Here is a 19,834-nt window from a genome sequence, read left to right as displayed (position 1 = left end):
TCTAAGTGTCGATAAATACAGACCATCAAACATTGTTTTAGATCAAATAACCAAACAAGCTTCACACTAATAATTTATTTGTCCTACTAATTAATATCAAAAAACAATTTAGCTGTACTGAAAGTCAAGATAAGCATACAGTATTAAAACATCATTAAAAAAAATTAAAAATATGTAGTAGGCATAAGTACCTAAAATATCATGTCATATACAGATCATTGATCTCGTATTACAATAAATTACACTCTGTATGTAAGCCTCACCAAGATAAAAATAGATTTAAAAGTTTATCTCAATTTAACTAGAAAGATTGTTGTTTTTTCATATACAAACTGAAAATTTTATCTAGCATTCAACGTATAAGTTGACACAATTGATACTATGTGGTACAGCATATATGAATAGTGTAGCTTTGCAATGTTTTAAAGGCACGGTTATAAATAAGAGCTTGTTGAAGATTTCCACAAGCTCAGGTATAATCAGAACTTTTTTGGAGATTTCCACCTACCTTCAGAATATTATATTTGTGACTTTGTGTTGAAGAATCTCATTGTCTAAATGCAGGATTAGAAACTGCACTTAGCTTTTCCCCTGTCAAGGCTAAGTTGGCAATAAGCATCAACCATATGGTAAAACACCAATATCAATTAACATAAATAATACATACCAGGCGGAAGTTTTTTATTTATCTAGTGGGTCATACAATCAACATACAAACGTGTAGGCATAGTCCATTGCTCTGCAATTGTCATAACAGAAATTATATTTAGATATTGCCTATAAGCCTAGAAACGTAAGCTTGAGATTGTATAATGCATTTCTATTGATTCCAACACCTGTTGCAGCAAAATTAAATAGTTAAATTGAACATTTAAAAAGAATACAAATGTCTCTACCCCAAATTTATTCAGATCTGTTCCATATCTTATGCTCAAGGCATGGCTAGCTTTCTGAACTACATAAAGAAAAAAAATGACCAAATTCAACATTTAAAAAGCATTTGTATTTATCTTAACTCCTCTTGAGATCTATTCAATATCTTATGCTCAAAGCATGTCTTAATTTTCAAATGTTCAAGCAAATAATCACTAGAGGAAAGTAATTTTCCATGTCCACACGATGGGATTTTAGTAAGTATTTCAAAATGGCAGCCATTACGAATGCAAGAATCCCATCCAATCTTTATGCCAGTTTTGGAACATGTTTTTGAAATAGAATAAGGACATATTTAACACTCCAAAAATGTAGCAAACTCCACAAAAGCATGAGAAAATAAAACAAGCATGAATGTAATGCTTGCACAACAAATTCCAAAAGATAAATAACATGAGATAAAGCATTCCAATCAAATTATGCATGAAACACAACAGCATAAACCTAGAAACTGGAGAATAATGTGGCCCTAGAAATCAACGTGCAAGAGTTAACTTGGAATAAGCAACAAGATTATACATTCTATCTGGTCACTCATTACATGATAATATAGTTGTTACATTCTTGGGCATGAAAAACTTTATACCCAGGTCAAATATCCTTTGTCAAGAGAGCAGTTCATATATTTTGCCACAGCAAGAGCCAAAGTTGGATGATTTATTGTCATGCAACGCAACTGACTGCATTAGTCTCTTTTTTTATTGTGTTTATATACAAATCCTTAAGGAAGCTTTGAATATCATGTTTTCTATTCATCTTCTCCTTCTGGAGCTCTGACGTCCTTAGTTGAACTCTGAATGAGAGGTATAAAACATTCTCAATAATATGAATGAAAAAGCACCTTATTTTCAACAGCAGGCTATGAGTATCTAGAAAGCAACATGACAAACCCTCAATATTTCCAGGCTCAACAGATATAGCATAAACTCACCATGATGCAAACATAAACATAATGCAAATCGGGGTCCTCAGTGTGAAAATCTGGACCGAGGCTTCCATCATCATCCACTGGAACAGGTTCAATTACCACCGAGGATGTAGTTTCCATAGCTCTTCGAGAGCCTGGTTTAGCTGCATAGAACAACCATTGTCATTATGTTCAATATCAAGAATCAAGAACAGTCGCATATAAATAGTTATTGAGTTATTGAGTTATTGAAAATTTTAATTAATTGCATTTCACATCTTCTGGACCCTCAAATCCAGACAATTCATAGTGACAAAATATAATATGTAATAAATCCAGCTTATAAAGATATATAAGTCAGTATAGGGAATCAAGAAGAAAAAAGAAATCTTTCATTTACAAATATTTTCTTCCTCAACACAAGTTCTACCTCAGATTAACTGAACATGATATTTCTCCTAGAGATCATACAGTTTCTGGATTCAATTGTGAGTAAATTAGATGCAAAATACTCACACAATTGAATCCAGAAACTGCATTAACTCTATTAGATGGACTGTGGAATCTCCTCGCGTTGAATGCTATTTCTCTGTTACTAGCTGTGCTGCTAGTCTGTTGCTAATGGTTTGTTCTTGACCTTGTTGTAACGCACTCTTGCTCTTGATGTGGGTCACTAGCTGTGCTACTAGTCTGTTGCAAATGGTTTGCTCTTGACCTTTTTGCAAATTGCTGTTTTGATCTGTTGTTTTAATGCTCCTAAGCTGTAGTTCTGTAAGGGGAAACACCCTTGTTTTGCTTCTTATTAATATAATATAATGGTGCTTTTCAAAAGGAATTGGCTATGCATGACTTATTCATGAATAAGTTGGTGTGATTGTTAGGGCGAAGTTGTCAATGTTGTCATAATCTCATTTGGTTGGATAGCAGTAAACATGAAATAATGCCTTACAATTTTGCCCTTAAGGTTGGTGATTTGATTTTATGACTTCAAAAATCAAAAAAGTAAAACTTGTCAGGTTTGTCATGCAGTAGAAAAATGCATCAAAATTCATCATGGGTCCTTGGTTTGTCAGGCCTAAACTCACAAATTATTTATTAAACTTAACTGCACTGACGAGGATCTGGATTCAAAATGGATTGTACCTAAATCAACAAGGTTGTAGGGAAGTAACTAATTTTTTTTTTAAGGTTTGGTTGTGGTGAGATGCCTTGATGTTTTTGGGATACTAGGGGACACCCATTTATTAAAGCAAAAGAAGAAAGGATTCTCCAGGTTATGTTTGCACGAAGGATTCCTGTTCTCATCCTAATATTAAATTTTATATTTATATTGTTCTGCAGTTTGATTTAGTTTTTTTTTCTTTTTTTGCAACATTTTCCTGTCCAAAGTTACAAAGTTTATGAAAATGAATAGATGGTAACACAATATTCATTTTGAGCACAATACTATATTAGCTTTACATCCTGCTAGCTTGGTAATCCAAGTAAGTTATACACTCCCTATTGCAAGTTTGTGCCCTTCAGCAACTGAAAGTTCACACCTTGCAAATTACACTGGTCAAAATCATTTGGGCCTTGTGTCCAAAATGGGTAAACTGAGAAAGTCATTCAACACCAAGCATCCTTGGAACAAATTTAGAATTTTTCTGGAAGAAACTTGTGCAATCTGTAGTATCATAGATTCATAGTTCACTTCAACACCTGTGTAGGCTGTGAACTTCATACAAACCGAGCATTCCATTGTGGATTACACAAGCTTAAGTCATAACAATGGACCATAGGGTGTGGATGATAAACAGTCCATGTCAATCTTTCTCCACTTGTAATAATGCATGAATCCAAGCCCAATTATTCAAATAGTATTTAAACCTTGTATGGCTTAGACCAATGGCTTGGCACAGAGCCAAAAATAACACAAAAGTGAAGATAGTGAGCAACCCATCACAAAACATGGATTGCAAGCAACCAGGTTCACATATGCTGGTAGTTGTTTCTAAACTAACCTTGTAACATGTGCATGTGTAAAATTCAAACAACAATTCAAAATCCTCTATGCCATTATACATCCATTATTTGTATTGCATTTATGCAAATAAATCAAACATTCACAAGAGAGGTACAACTGCTCCATACAAAAAGAATACCAAGCCATTGTTTCATGAAGCTGTGTTTTCAGGGGCTTGATAAGCATCTTGGACATTTTAGGATGGGAACTGGACTTCCCTTCCTTGAACTTGGAGAAACCCTTTATCTTTTGCTTAAATTGGGAGCACCCTAGTATCCCAAGTACATCAAGGCATCATACATCAATGTTTTGTTTTGTATTCATGCAAATAAAAGAACCATTAACAAGAGAGGTACAATCAATCCATAGAAAAAGGGTGGCAAGCCATCATTTCGTAGGCCTGTGCTTCTGGAGCTTTGACAGACAACTTGGACATTCTAGGATGAGAACAGGAATCCTTCACGCAAACATAACCTGGAGAATCCCTTCATCTTTTGCTTTAATAAATGGGTGTTCCCTAGTATCCCAAAAACATCAAGGCATCTCAACACAACCAAACCTTTTTAAAAAAATTAGTTACTTCCCTACAACCTTGTTGATTTAGGTACAATCCATTTTGAATCCAGATCCTAGTCGGTGCAGTCAAGTTTAAAAAATAATTTATGAGTTTTAGGCCAGACAAACCAAGGACCCATGATGAATTTTGATGCATTTTTCTACTTGCATGACAAACCTGACAAGTTTTACCTTTTTGGTTTTTCAAGTCATAAATCAAATCACCAATCTTAAGGGCAAAATTGTAAGGCATTGTTTCATGTTTACTGCTGTCCAACCAAATGAGATTATGACAACATTGACAGCTTTGCCCTAACAATCATACCAACTTATTCATGAATAAGTCATGCGCTAGCCAATTCCTTTTGAAAAGCACCATTATATTATATTGATAAGAAGCAAAACAAGGGTGTTGCCCCTTACAAAACTACAGCTTAGGAGCATTAAAACAACAGATCAAAACAGCTATTTGCAAAAAGGTCAAGAACAAACCATTTGCAACAGACAAGTAGCGCAGCTAGTGACCCACATCAAGAGCAAGAGTGGGTTACAACAAGGTCAAGAACAAACCATTAGCAACAGACTAGCAGCACAGCTAGTAACCCACATCACGAGCAAGAGTGGGTAGAGAACTCACCCACATCACAGCGAGGAGAATGAGAGACTGCAATGCGATTATTTCATTGTTGGTAAAAAACCACCCAAGAGATACTTTTATTAAGTTCCCCACCACAAGGGGAAGATGATGGAACCCTCTTTCTGAGAGAATCAGCACCAGAATCAAAGTGTTGGCAATGTTGTGCCTCATCAGCCAAAGATTAGAGCAGGTCAGAGGCAGCAGCTGTTGGAGGAGGGTCCATGAGCCTAGACGGGACCACAACAGCAGCAAGAGGTGGATCAGGTCCACCAAGTATGAGGAGGCAAAATCAGGAGTGTAACCTTGGGAAGAGTAATCATCAGCCTCCAAGAACCGTCCAAGCAAGAATTGGAGGTCATGACGACTAAATGTTTATCATTTGCATCCTTCCACCAAGCGGTCACACCTTTACGACACGAGGGAGCAATTTGTAGCCAGATGACTAGTACAGAAGCACTGGCAACATCGAAAGGGGAGGCTCTCGTAATCTAACAATTGTGAGAACCACATCCCTTGGAAGGGGTGTGGAATGTCAATGTCAACAAGAATGCAATCATTGTCATAGCCTCATCCACCTTTAAGAAACACATACATGTTTTTGTTATCAGGCTGCAAAGATGTCTATATTTTCATTTCTATAGGTTTTAGTTTCAGCAAACCCAACCAACCAAAAAAAAATTGACTAAATCCCTAAACCAATACCAAGTTTGATAACTTGACAAAATGCAAAAACAAGGGGGAGAGCTCCATGAGCTTGTTGTGATTGAGATAAAGCTTTCTCACAAAGAGTAGAGCGAAGATCGCCCAACTAAATTTGTGACACATGATTCTAGAAAATCTTTGCAATAACTACCAAGACTCTTTCCTCATACAAACTCTACTTAACCAAGATTTTTCCAAAACAAAAAATGATAAATATCAAATTTTCAGCATCTATTTTGCCATACAAAATCAACAAAATAGAAATGAGGACAACACTTGTGAGAAACAAGGAATATAACATGCAAACACAAAAGAAAGTCAAGGTCATAAGCTATCAATTCAAATTCAAGTTAGGGTATAGGTTACAAGTATGATGGTACGGCAACTTTTTTTGCCTTGGCCATGGGTACATGTTCATCCATACATACATAAATATTTTTAATTACTCAAAGAAATATGGATGGAGAAACAAAGAATTTCAATAGTCATTGGAATGTGGGGGTTGTTGACACAACCAATGGTGAAGGTTGTTGACCGAATAGCTACAATTTCTAACTATTAATCTTAGAAATACCAATCTTACAATATAATATCTAAGACTTGGAAACTCTCAAGACAAAGCATATTCTATAAATTAGCAAGCACACACTAAAGACTTGGAAACTCTAAGACTTGATACCCAAAACTAGAAAATTATCCAATTTATAGTCAAGACATAACACAAAACATTTACCAAAATTAAACTTGAATTGGAATCCTACAATAAGAATCGAACACCTATCCTTTAGCTAGAATTAATCTTGAGTTAGAGTTTGACCAAAGGAATTGGACACCTATCCTACTAGCTAAACCATAAAAGACAACTAAAGTAGCTAATGGACGAATAACATTTTTGAAACTCATAGGGAGCAAGGCCCACCTTAAATTAGTAAGTGGCTAAAGACATCTTGCTTTTTTATGACATGGTCATATTTTGATATCACACCTTAATGTGGGTGAGATCTTGATACTAAAAAGCCCACGCGCTAGCTAGAAATGGATTGGACTAAGCAATTATTCATGCAATGGTGCAAATACTTCTTCATAGACATTTAGATGTATCTCTCTAGACAAGCAATATCTCTTTTTGTCCTTTTTCTCGTTATAGCTAGTTGAAGTCATATATCCACATCTTTCATGTTTGAGAAAATCAATGGTTTACAAGAGCATAGAATTCAACTTGGGGAAGATCAACACCATTATCAGGATACTATGTTTGATATTGTGAAGCATTTCAATTTTTCAATAACATGGATTTCCATGAATGAGGTGGAAAAACTGTACCATATTAAGATCAAACATGGGGTTGAAATGTTCAACATATTCCTCAAATGCATTATGGCAAATTGTAATATTGTTTATAAACCCATATTTTATGTTTTCAACAAATTCAACTTATTCTTTTTTCCACATCATCCCTTGAAGTCCTGGTATCTTGATGTTCATACAGAAAGAATTTCTCACATACTTTGTATTTGGGGCTTCTTCAAGACCAAATTCTTCCAAATATTCCAGACATAGATGGAAAACTCACCAAAACCAGAAACTTACCAAGGCTTGAAATAAAAACTTGGAAAAAAATCGACCAGCTCTCAACAAAAAACTCAAGAACTTAAAAAATTGCTCAATTTACTTCAGAATTCTTTTTTTTTTTTGCAAAATTCAATAAGAAGATGCATCCAATGAGTCAATAAATGAGAACACAAAAGAAACAAGCTAAATCTTTAAAAACAAAGTAGATACGAAATTGCATTTTGATGATGAACATTGATGGCTAGAAGCAAAATAGAAAATAGTTCTTGTAAAACTAAAAGTAAATGCATCATTACAATGACATCTTCCTCTTCGCAGCTCTAGACTCTAGTAAATTCAATGAGAAGATGCATCCAATAAGTCAATAAATGAGAACACGAAAGAAACAAGTTAAGTGTAGATATATTTAACTGCAAAGTAGGAACAAAATCAGAATGCTGATTTGGCTGGAAGCAAAATAGTAAATAGTTTATGTAAAACTAAAAATAAATACATCATTACAATTACATCTCCCTCTTCCCAGATCTAGAAAAAACCAAGGGAGAGGTAAAACTAGAGGGTCTAGTCCTAGAAGTTTGCACTAGGCATGATTGTGCCTCCTTACTCGGTATGTCTAACTCAGTCTGTGGCTTGTCCTCCATCTTGAATGTGCCTCTACCTCTAGCTTCTCTTGGCAATGGCAATGACTCCTCATCTGACTCATCCTCCTCAATGTCATCCAATGTAAAAATAACTCCACACCCTCCTCCATAGCCTGCCTCTAGAAATCAATAATGTCATCCTCTATAAACAATGGAGATTGCTCCTATGATGTCCAATCACTGTAAGGATCTATATCATCCAAATCAATTGCACTAGTTGTTGCTTCTTGTGCCTTACGCACAACCGAAGATTATACTGCACAAAAAAAAGGTCATTGAGGCATTTTTGAGCTAACTTGTTCCACTACTTCATGTGGATGGCCTCAAACAAGCTCCAATTATTGGATGAGCTACAAGGTTGACATAAGATTTTGAGGGCAATTGTTTTTAGATTTGGGATATTTCCACCCCAACTTTGACACCAAGCATTTGCAAAATAAAATATTGAAAAGTTAGAAAGCAAAGAAAACGCGAAAACATATTTTTATCAATTACCTTAAACCCCAAAATCCAAATGGAAAGCTCTATACCTAGGGTTTACGTAGTTCTTTCTCTCTTTGTCAATTGTGATGAGAATAGCTTACCCCTTGCTTCCTCATGGCTTTGGAAACTGGCCATAATGAGGTCTCTCTCATCTACCTTAAGTACCATCCTTTGAATGCATGCAATAAGGCCCTCCAATACCCCTCCATTAGGATTTGAGTAACAATCCCCAAACTTAAAATGAGGGTTAAGGAAGTAACTCGCTGCATGAATGGGTTAGTGGAGCTAATTATTCCACCTCTTACTAATAATCCCTCGGTCTTATTCAACCCTATCCATGGCCTCATAAATATACCCCATTTGGGTTTGATACCATCTTACCAAGGGCTCAAACACCAACAATTAAAAAATATAAATTACATAAAGCTTAATTAATGAAGTTACAAATTAACAATGAGAGGCTAGAATCAAGAATAATTAAAAATTCAAGTTTTGAAGTTACCTTCACAATCTCTACAGCCTTTTGTAAAAATAGTTGTTGAAGACTATACATGTGATACCCTTGTTGACTCAATGGTCAACACCTCCTTAAAGATTTGTGACATGGGTTAACCGCCTCCCATGGATCGAATTAATCTAGCATTTGTATTGAGCATTGACATTACGAGCTTTTAGTGCATTAGAAAATGATTCCAACAATGGGAATCAGAGCCATGGGTCATGGGTTCGAGTCTCACTTCAGTAGGTGTTGAAGGCTCAGTCAATACTAAGGGGGAATTGTTGACTCTGTGGTCAGCACCTCCTTGGACATTCATGACATGGCTTAACCACCTCTTATGAATCGGGTTAAATTTGGCATCTATATCGACCATTGATAGTTTGAGCATTTGGTACAAAAGCAAATGATTCCAATAACCCTCTCCTTCAACCTTCTTTCAATAAGGTGAGTCTAGCCATTCTAACTCACAAACATTTATTTCAAGTAAGTCAATGCACCAAGAATGTTTTGCAATGTCAAGATAATCATTGCAAACCTTGTTATACCAAATCTAGCCAAATCCCTCCCTTTTGTGCTCTCTCATCAAATGTAAAACCCTTGTGGGTGATTGTAAATATATTTTATGATCTTTCATGCATTTTCCACAACTGGAGTCACCCAATCAAGTTTTCCTATGTCCTCCAAAAGGAGGTCTAGGGCATGTGTTACACAAAGTGTCAAAAAAAGAGTGGGGTACCTTTCTCTTGGAGGACTCTACCTATCGATGCTTTATTTGTGATGATTTGCACCACATTCTCTACTCCCACCCCCATGATAATGTGCTCCAACATTCCAGCAGATGCTCATGCATTTCTCACCTAATTAGAGGCATCAACTAGTTTCAAGAGCACCACATTATCCTTGAAAGCAACAAAAAAAAGTGGTGCAAATTTTGCCATCTATCCACACATCAAAAGGAATGGTGCACCCATATTTTCCCCATTATTTTCTTTGGTCCTCGGTCCTTCGCTTCTTCTTGCCCTATCAACAGCATTTAGGAGCAATCTACAAAAAGTTAAAAGCAAAGTGAAATTAGATCTTAGTGCACAATTTTAATTTAATAAACAAGAAAAACAATTAAAAATGAAATCAAGTGGACTATTTACTAGGTTGCCACCCAAATCCTTGGAAGAAGGGGCTTCCTACCCTTTTCCTGAATCTGTCATTGTCATGACCAAATTTAGCCAATAAGGACACCCTCCCACATTAAATGGCATGTTCTTGAAGTATCAAAAATCAGCACATGCAATGTCTATTTTCTCATGTGCATCCCTATTCCACCTAGTGGCCTCTAATGATGGTTGTGCTCTGTATTTGTTCCTAAGCACAAAATAACTACCTATAGGTTGTATTCCTGATGGTGATGCAACAACACGCATTCTACTAGAGGAAGAGGTGATGGCCGAGGGGGTATTGAGTTTACAGTTATGCAAACCACAACACAAGTCCACTATGCCCTCAAGTGTTGCTTCTTATTCAATGTCAACTAAAGCACCTTAAGATTCAGAGATAGCTGCTCTAATAGCTAGTTTTGTCCCATCCTTTGGCATTTTTTCTCTTCCCTGGCTGCAAGTATGTCATTAATATCTCTTTTTATTTCTTTTGTGGTTTAGCACATCCCTAGCATCATGTTTTTGAATGGCTACAAGCTGGTATTTGCGGTGGTTTATGCCTCCACAAATTAATTTTTCACATTTGATGCAAATCACAATCCCAAGGTAAAGTTCTTCATAGGCATACCTCCAAATCCTCTAGCACATTTAGGACGGGCGCCTATATATCTAGATGGGCATGGTTCTAGCAGTCAATCATTCCCTAAAGTTGCCATACTGAATTAATGGTTAACTATTAACCTACACATACAAAGTGAAAAGACAATTAATATTTTAGTTAAACAATTTAACAACCTATCTAAATTAGTTTAAACTTTAAATAATTGTAGACATCATTCAAAGTTTAAAAATAATTTTTAAAAAACTAAGGTTTGAATTTTTAATAAAAAATACAAATTTGTCGAAAAAAATAGTGAAAGATTTAACAAAAGTTTCAAAATACTGTTACATCTTGTTCCAATGAGTCAAAATTAGTTTTAACTACTTAGGAATGATTTTCTATTCATCTAAATAAAACAAAAAATAAATAAAATGTTTTGAGAAAAAACATAGAAAGGGAAAAAAAAACCTAGATAAAATCTTTTTTTTTTCAAAAATCACCTCAAACCCGCCTCAAATCCACTTCAAATCGATGAAAATCAATTTGCAAGTGTTTGGAAGAGTATTTTTTCCCCTCTTAGCAAAATACAAGTGAAGCAATGATGAAATGAAACTCATTTGGACCATTTTTGACCTTTATATGTTATTTTTCTTTAGTAGTCAAAGGCCGCATAACTACTCAACCAACAAAAAGACTTGCTAGTTCTTGCCACTCGCTAAGCAATCGTCTATGATTCCAGTTATACTAGTGCTTGCACAATTCCAAAGGTGCCTTCAATATGATGCCGAACATTCAAACTTCTTAAACCATTTAACCATTTGTTTAAAAAATAAATTCAAGAATTTTTTCAATAATTTGGGTTGGAAGTTGTGGCACTGCAATTCTGGAATTGTTAGGAAGCTCCATGCGATACTTATAACCCCATCTGATCTTTATTCATTCTGATAGTTGCAACATAAGGCATCCATGATAGATTATTCCTGCTAATTCCCCAGTCAAACCTCTCTGCTAAAAAATCATTTTCTCCTTTGACATATTCATTCTCGTAATCATACCCAAGGAATTCAAAATACCATCTTGCAACACATCCTTGAGCCAAATCTTTATTCAGTTTCTTTTCAACAGTAGCCCCATTGCTTGACTAATAGTCCTGACTGTAAATTTAACTACCTTAAAGAAGATCTCAAATTTTTTAATTCTTTTTTTAACTATCAAAATTTCATTTTCAAATATGTGGTATCCAGTTTCTATATGTAATGTCCCCATTTTAGCAGTTGACCAAGTGTGTGTGCGTTAGCCTTGTTCTACATGGTCCCGAGGGCTAACGAAGGGTTTAATGGGATCCTGGAGTGTTTTGGCCTAGTCATTTCCAGTTTGGGCTAAAACGAAGTTGATTTACTCAATTTCAAGCATATTTACTATTTTTAGTAAGTCGGCAGGACACAGTGCAGGTCAATTTTGGTGATTGGATTTGATACTCCTCGGTGAGAGCTTTCCAATGAGCTATCACTCGCATTATTCGGAGTCCGATTGCTAATACATTTTAATGCCTGAAGTTTTATTAAAACAACGTCTAATTTAATTGTAAAATATTAAAGTGTTACTTTAATATTTATTTTATGGGGATGTGTACCCAACGGAGACATAAGGGGTATTTTAATCATAGTTCCAAAAATCGCCATGAAATTGCCGAAATCGCCGAAATCGCGATAAGATTCATGGCTCCCGATTTTTTTGGAATCGGAAATCGTTGGTGGCGATTTTTTCGTGTGAATCGGCGATTCATGGCAAAAATCGCCAAAATCGCCATCGTGAATCTCCAGAAATCGGCCGCGGCAGCAAGGATAGAAAGTTCAATTTTTTTAAAAAAACACATGTTTTATTTGCTTTCTAAGTTGACTTTCCTCTTTGTTATAACCCTAAAGAGCCTTCTATTTGCTTAGTATGAGTAGAAGAGAGGAAGAGTGAGAGAGAAGAAGAGAAAAGAGAATCCATAGGTTTCCAACCGGCAAGAAGGAAGAGCACCAAAGAGATCAGAAGTCCATTTGGGGAGGCCATAAATTGCACTGGGAGCATTAAGGAGTCAATATCAACACTCCTCAACTCATTTGCAAGAGGTAAGTGTTGGTTTTTTTTTTGCATGTTAGTGTAGTATGCATTTTTTGTTAAATTTTTTTAGTGTTCAAACTTCATTTGCAAATCTTGAATGTTTTTTATTTTTAGTTTTACTAAATTGCAAACTAGGGTTTGTTGTTTTGTAGTTTTTGTTTATTAGTTGCAAACTTTGATTTTTTACATGAATTTTTTTATTGCAGCAGCCCTTTGCTTTCATTTTCCAATTTCCACAATGGGTAAAAAAAATGAATGCTGGAAATATAATGAAGAGTTTCCTGGGAGAACCAAATATCAAACAAAATGTATATTTTGCAAAGAAAAAATAAATTCGGGAGGTATCTATAGATTGAAATACCACATTGCTGGCATACCTGGCCATGATGTCACAGTTTGCACTCAACAAACCGCTGAGGCAAAACGCTCTTGTTTAGTGGCATTAGAAAAAATTGAACAAGACAAGTTGACTAAGAAAATGCAACTTGAAGGGTTAAGAGGTATTGGCTCCCGTGCTCCCACATCCGCAACCGCATCTACATCTGCAAGTGCATCTGCATCAGCTTTCGCATCCGTAAGTTGTGTTGGGGAGGGTTCTTCTAGGCCTCCTTTTCATCCTAGTGCTAGTGCTCATGTGAGTGTTAGTGGTAGTCGGTCTCATACTGAGACAGAGTCCAACACCAACCTATTGCGGCCTAGAGTGCGGAAAAGCAGAATGGATAGTTACTTTGTGCCCCGCACTACTCCTGGCTCCCAACCCACGCTTGAGGGCATGGGTTTGAACAAGGAGATTCATGATGCTGCCAGAAAAGAGATTTGCAAATTCTGGTACTTTTGCAACATTCCATTTATTGCAGCCAGGTAATTGATTCTTTTTTCTTTGTTATCTTCAAAGTTAAAGTTAAAAGTAAAAGTAAAACTTTAATTATATCTACTTGTTTTATGATTTTAGTTTTTGACATCTAAATTTCTAATCAATATCATTATCTATTTGTGACAGGACTCCTTATTGGCAGAACATGATAGATGCAGTTGCCATTTGTGGTCCGGGGTTTAAAGCCCCAACTGAGGCTGAGTTGAGTGGATACCTCCTGGAGGAAATGGTTGAGGATATGAGGCATGAGCTTGAGGACAACCGAAAGGAGTGGATCGAAAAGGGTTGCACCATCATGACTGATGGTTGGACAGATAGGAGGGGAAGAACACTCCTCAATTTTCTTGTATCCTGTGGAGGTGATTGATCATTCTACTTTCCTACATACATAATTTTGAATCGTGATTGACTATTTCAAATTTTGATTTGTTGATTGCTAATAGTAATTATAATTCGTTGTTTTGTTACTTGTAGGATATACCATGTTCCTCAAATCCATTGATGCTTCTGCTCATGTAAAAAATGCCACATACTTATGTGAGGTTATTGAGGAAGTTATAGCAGAGGTGGGGGAACAACATGTGGTGCAAGTGGTGACGGATAATGCAGCAAGTTATGTTGCTGCAGGTAAACTTTTAACTTTTTAAGTTTTGAAAATAAATTTATTTGAATTTTGAACTTTTTCTAATTCTAACTTAGAATTTCTAAGTTTCTTAAGTTCTAAGTTCTAACATGTTTGAAATTTGAATTTCTAATTATCTTAAAATTGTTGTAGGCAAACTTTTGATGGAGAGGCACCCCACCATATTTTGGTCCCCTTGTGCAGCACACTGCCTTGACCTCATGTTGGAGGAAATTGGCAAACTTGAGTGGGTCAAGTCATGTGTGGAAAGGGCAAAAAACATATGTAAGTTTATTTATAATCATTCATTTGTCCTTAGCACAATGAGGAAGTACACAGGAGACAAAGAGTTAGCTCGTCCAGGGATCACGAGGTTTGCCTCGAATTTCATCACCTTGCAGTCCTTGTTGACATCAAGGGATGATTTGAGGAGCATGTTTGTTGGGCGGGAGTGGATTTCATCTTCCTATGCTACGACCACTGCAGGGATAGATGTGGTGGATTGCATATTTGATGATGATGGTTTTTGGAAACCTGCTAGAGAAATACTTAAGGTAATTTTATTGCAATTTAACATTTAATATTTTACAGTTTACTATGCTAATTGTTTAATGATTTAGTTTTACCTTATATTATTGAATTATTCTATGTTTAAGTTTTGACTCAAATTTTTGTTTTACTTTATATGTAGGCCACTGAGCCTCTTGTATCTCTCCTACGAACTGCTGATGGGGAGAAGCCCTCTATGGGCTACATATATGAGGGCATGGATAGGGCCAAGGAGGCCATTAGAGCTCAGTATGCAGGAGTGCAGGAGAAGTATGCCCCTATTTGGGACATCATTGATAGGAGATGGCAGAATCAGCTCCACAGACCCATCCATGCAGCAGCTTACTTTTTGAATTCGGCATTTCGTTTCCGTCCTGACTTCAAGGCGGATGAGGAGGTTCTCACCGGATTATATACAGTGATCCAGAGGTTGAGTACTAATGAGGATAGCAGTGCTGCAATTATTGAGCTTGATAAGTTCAATAATAAAGAAGGGCCACTTTTCTCTAGCAGGGTAGCCATAGATGCTCGGGAAACAATACAGCCAGGTAAAAATTAAATAATATATTCAATGTTCATGAATCTAGATTCTAAACTTAAAGTTGATTATGTAATTTTAGAGTTAACTTGTAATTTGTAATTTGTAAATGAGACTAATTATTTTTATTTTCCCTTATTTCAGATAGATGGTGGCAAATGTTTGGGGCCACAACCCCAAAACTTCAAAAAATTGCCATTCGTATTCTGAGTCAGCCAAGCAGCGCTTCTGGATGTGAGCGCAGTTGGTCCATGTTCGAGCACATCCACTCGAAGAGGAGAAACAGGTTGACAGTGCAGAGGTTGAATGATTTTGTCTTCGTTCATTACAACCTCCGTCTTAGGATCAGACAGATTTTGGGCACTGACTCCTCTCCGATCATTCTGGAGGAGATTGATCCAGAATCAGAGTGGCTCACAGAGGTTGTAGATCCAGTCTTCACTGAGGAAGACCGTGCGTGGATTGACCAGGTGGATATAGAGGCTGAGGCAGCTAGAGCACGTTCTTCAGGCATTGGTAGACGCACACGTGCACGCACAGACACAGGCCCTAGCGACATTCGTGAGCCCATCTTATATGCGGGAGATATGGCTCGACAGTCCTCTAGGACCTACATTAGACGCCTTGCTACTAGGCAGACTGGATACTCAGAAGCTGAGGCTGAGGCTGTAGCCGAGCTTGAGGATGATGTTGAGGATGATGATGACTATGAGCCTGAGGCTTGAGCTGGAGCCTTGTTTTTATATTTTGTTTACAGATATTGATACTGAATCATTGATAGACATATGTTTCAAAGTTTCAAACTTTCATGGATCTTCATCTTAGATTCTTACATAAATTTATGATTTGATGTCTTATGGATCATCTTACATACATTCTATGATTTAAATCATTATGATCATTTGATTTCTATTTACTTCAGCTAGCCTACAATTTACATTTTAGAATCTTAGATAACATAGTTACGTATGTGATGGATTTTATGTTTCATGTTTATGTATGTTAAGTTTTAACTTCTATTTGATGATGTTATAGTGTGCTTAAGTTATATTCAATAAAGGGTGCATGAAATAAGTTTTAAATTGTTAAAATCTTTAAATTTAAAGGGTTTTTTCAAATTTGCCGATTCATCGCCGATTCATTGCCGATTCATTGCCGATTCACAATTCGATTCGGCCTTGCCGATTCCGATTCACGTTTCTATGATTTTAATATATGTTTTATATATTACACATCTTTTATCCCACATTGCCCATATGAGTTGAGCAGACCCTTGGAAATAGAATAAAAGGAAGCATTTGTGGCTTCATTAGACAGGTTGAATATGAGAAGAAATTGGTGTGTGAGTTGCAGCTCCGTTCTTGGCATTTGAGGACGTTTGTAGTGCCTCTCCCATTTGACTTTTGTAAGTCGTCCTAATGGATGCAACCTTGATGATCTTTTGTTGTGATGGGATCATGATTATGACCCTGAGTGGTCTACACCGTCGAGGTGTTTGGATTTATGTTTCTGTATCAGTTGCTTTGATTATGCTTTTGACTGATCTTTGAGATTATGATGTGATTTTTGGTTCACTGAGGTTTGTGCCAGTGGTTACCAGGATCGATGTGGTATCATGAGGTTGTTCTATGATTACCCTGAGATGTGTGCAAAGATTGCACTATGTTCTTTTACCATGCTACACTGGACTAGGTTCCTGTAGCAGTAGTTAGTCATGTTTTTGACTGTGTTTGCTTATGTGTTTTAAATGCCTTTTTAATGCAGAGTAATCAATCATTATTAAATGCATTAATGATTAGAAATGGATTGTCCATGTTGATTTCTTTGGTTATGTGCTGCGGACATCTACCTTGTTATATTTCTGATTAGAGAGATATTTGTTACTCATGTGATGTTTTACATTTGAGATGACCTGAGGGTCAAATGTTACTCTTTGATTCCAGTATCATAGATTTTAGACTACTATGCTATTCAGTTAATCATATTGCATGATGATGCTATTTTGAGATGACAATGTGTTTTACGATGTTATCTGGTTATCTGGTATTTGGACATACCACTGATTATGTTATGTGATGGATTTAATGCTATGGTTATTTACTTCATTCCTGCGTTGTTATGCTTTATGTGAACGTGAGTGATGTAAATAGATTATTTTAATATAATTAAATAAATGGTTAAATTAAGTGATTTAATACATTTATTGCTTCGGCTATGTTATTATATGCAATTGCACTTGATCGTGTTGTTTAGTGTGCAGGATTTATATCCCTGGCAGTGGCACATGGAGTTAATGATTCAGCCATTCATATTTTACCAATGTTGTCCTTGTATGGTCAATGTATCCTTTATTAAAATGTTTAAATTAAACCTTTCAGTGATTATTAAATCCGAACTCATTTGCATTATGTGATTAAACCAGTAAGCGTGTCTGTGCATTTAGAAGTTCGCATTGTCGCGAAAGTTGTTAAGGCGATTTTTGTGTTTTTGGGTTTTCGGGCTTTTTAATTATTTTATTTTAATTTCTGGCAGCTTTGCCATAGATGAATTCCTATTTATAGGAATAGCCTGTTTTCGTTTGGGTCGATTTGGGGTTTAACTGGATTGGCTGGTTAAATGCCCTAATCGATTATTCACCCAAAAAGTGAATAAATATCCAAAGAGGAATTTAATTCCTCACTTCTCACTTTCAAATTGGAAAGTTGGAGAGTAAAACCCAAAATCCTCTTCATGAGGATTTATTGTTTTGTTCGTTGTGGGAGCTACGGGCATGGGATTGTTGCAAGGTTGGGCTCGTTGGATCCAGCTCGGGGAAACCTTGGATTGCCGCGATTTTCAGCTACTTCTGTGGGATATTTATTTTATGGTTCAGATTCCCGTTTTGCCCTTTTAGCTGTGAGGTACGGCTTTCCTGTTTTATTGTTTCTGCTTCTGTTTTCGGTAGCCGTTTGTTTGGAGGCTGAGAACTAGTGTTCCCCTCTGTTTCTGTATGTTAGTTCTACCCGGTTGGGCGGGTATGAACATTTCCCTGTTTTTTGAGATGAGGGTTTGGGATTTTACGCCGTTATGCTGGCCGTTTTTGCATACGGTGTCCGATTCCATTTATTTTTGAATTTTTGGGATTTTTGAGCCCAAAGGCCAAATGGGTTTTAATTTTGAAGTTTTTCAAAAATTTGAGATTTTTACCTCGTTTTGCGTGCCGCCCTGTTTTCTCTAATTTTCTTGGCACAATGTGGGTTGTGGACCTTGATAATCCGTTTGGATATCAATCAGACCACTTTTGCACTTTTATGTTGCATTGGGATGCGTGTTGCATCCGTACTCCCGATGTTGTGTTCGGTTGAGTGATTTTACACTTGTTATTGTTTTTGTTGGACCTTTGCCTTGTTTCATGGACATTGGGATTCGTGTAGAATCCATACTCTCGGATTGAGGCCGGTTGAGTAAGTTCATGACTTTTGGTCTTGTTACATCATTGGGATTCGTGTAGAATCCATACTCTCGAATTGAGGCCGATTGAGTGATTTCATGATGTATGGTTTTATTGGCTTTGGGATTCGTGTAGAATCCGTCCTTCCCGTGTTGCTTTCAATTGGGTGTTTTCTTTGCATTGTGTTCTCATTCCTGTCCTTGTGTTATGATCTTCGTGATGGTGGTGCACCACACACGAGCACGTACGCGTACATTTGTTGGGTGACTTGCGAGGCTCGATCTTCCGTGGATTTGCCGGAAGTTATGATCATTGGGGTTGGGATGGGAGTATGCATGCCCACGGGCACTTGTCGTAGGATGAGCATGGGTAGGGTAGGGTAGCATATGGAGGGGGCTTCTATCTCGCAGCCTGGTGACCTTAGTCCCATAGGGTTGGCAGAGGAAGTTTTAAATAAGTGATAACTAAATAAAATGTGTGACTGGTAATAAAAATAAAGATAATAAAATGGTACTTTTGTGTATTGGCCTTCCGTTGAGGGAGTTGAGCTACACGGTGTATTGGCCTTCCGTTGAGGGAGTTGAGCTACACAGATCCGAGCTTGGGCTTGTCAATGCCAAGCGACTCTCCATGATGTCAGCCCCTACTTAGTAGCCTATTGAGTGTCTAACTAGGACCTGTACTCCCTGCATTGTCTTAGGTTCTTGGTTCAGCCATCATACTGTCTGGCGTGAGTGTTAGCCTTGGATGTTGTGCTTTCTGTGTGTTTGTGGTTGGATCATTATCTCCATCAGCACGGCGGGTGTGGACCTATGGGTGCCACGTGGTTGGGAGGCATAGCTACCTTCACCACTGCTAGGGATCAGTGTACAGAGACGATCTTTTGTCCTAGTGCGACCGTTGCTGGATGTCTTCACTTGGTACTTCGGGTTCCGGAGTATGCTTTCTTGTGATTTATGCTTTCATTGGGATGCTTGTATATCATGTTTAGATGATGTTATTTTATTTGGCGCATTCCCTTATTAT

The 19,834-nt window shown here is 36.9% G+C and overlaps 2 protein-coding genes across 6 annotated transcripts in view; one reads left to right on the top strand and one right to left on the bottom strand.

Moving 5' to 3' along the window:
- Nucleotides 1-274: 274 nt before the first annotated feature.
- LOC149543012 (uncharacterized) overlaps nucleotides 275-19,834 on the bottom strand; it is a 39,464-nt gene continuing 19,904 nt past the window's right edge. For 2 of the 5 annotated variants that reach the window (XR_016355581.1, XM_089797948.1), the window contains exons 8-9: nucleotides 1,865-2,004; nucleotides 275-739 (exon numbers count right to left, since the gene is read on the bottom strand). Coding sequence is in view for 3 of the 5 variants with exons in the window: in XM_089797948.1 (XP_089654074.1) it covers nucleotides 698-739; nucleotides 1,865-2,004 (182 nt within the window). In the remaining 2 variants the exon portion in view is untranslated. Of the gene's footprint in view, nucleotides 740-1,428; nucleotides 1,727-1,864; nucleotides 2,005-19,834 lie in introns of those variants that run through there. The other 3 variants (XR_016355580.1, XM_089797947.1, XM_089797949.1) reach the window with 2 other exon arrangements.
- LOC149543013 (uncharacterized) lies at nucleotides 12,479-16,294 on the top strand. Its single transcript, XM_089797946.1, has 6 exons — nucleotides 12,479-13,656; nucleotides 13,796-14,028; nucleotides 14,144-14,296; nucleotides 14,445-14,845; nucleotides 14,983-15,388; nucleotides 15,523-16,294. Exons 1-6 carry the CDS (start codon nucleotides 12,983-12,985, stop codon nucleotides 16,101-16,103), a joined length of 2,448 nt encoding a protein of 815 aa, XP_089654072.1. The 5' UTR covers nucleotides 12,479-12,982; the 3' UTR covers nucleotides 16,104-16,294.

Source organism: Cupressus sempervirens, chromosome 8, assembly GCF_028749045.1.
Source record: "Cupressus sempervirens isolate cs-2001-9-10 chromosome 8, ASM2874904v1, whole genome shotgun sequence".
In the NCBI taxonomy this organism is placed as follows: Eukaryota; Viridiplantae; Streptophyta; class Pinopsida; order Cupressales; family Cupressaceae; genus Cupressus; species Cupressus sempervirens.
This window is presented reverse-complemented; position numbering and strand designations above follow the sequence as displayed.

Excerpts from the sequence above, each read along its gene's own strand:
- LOC149543013 (XM_089797946.1), top strand. The coding sequence starts at position 12,983 with ATGAATTTTTTTATTGCAGCAGCCCTTTGCTTTCATTTTCCAATTTCC. Across the intron at positions 13,657-13,795 it reads ATTCCATTTATTGCAGCCAG|GACTCCTTATTGGCAGAACA; the intron begins GTAATTGATTCT and ends TATTTGTGACAG. Across the intron at positions 14,029-14,143 it reads TTTTCTTGTATCCTGTGGAG|GATATACCATGTTCCTCAAA; the intron begins GTGATTGATCAT and ends TGTTACTTGTAG.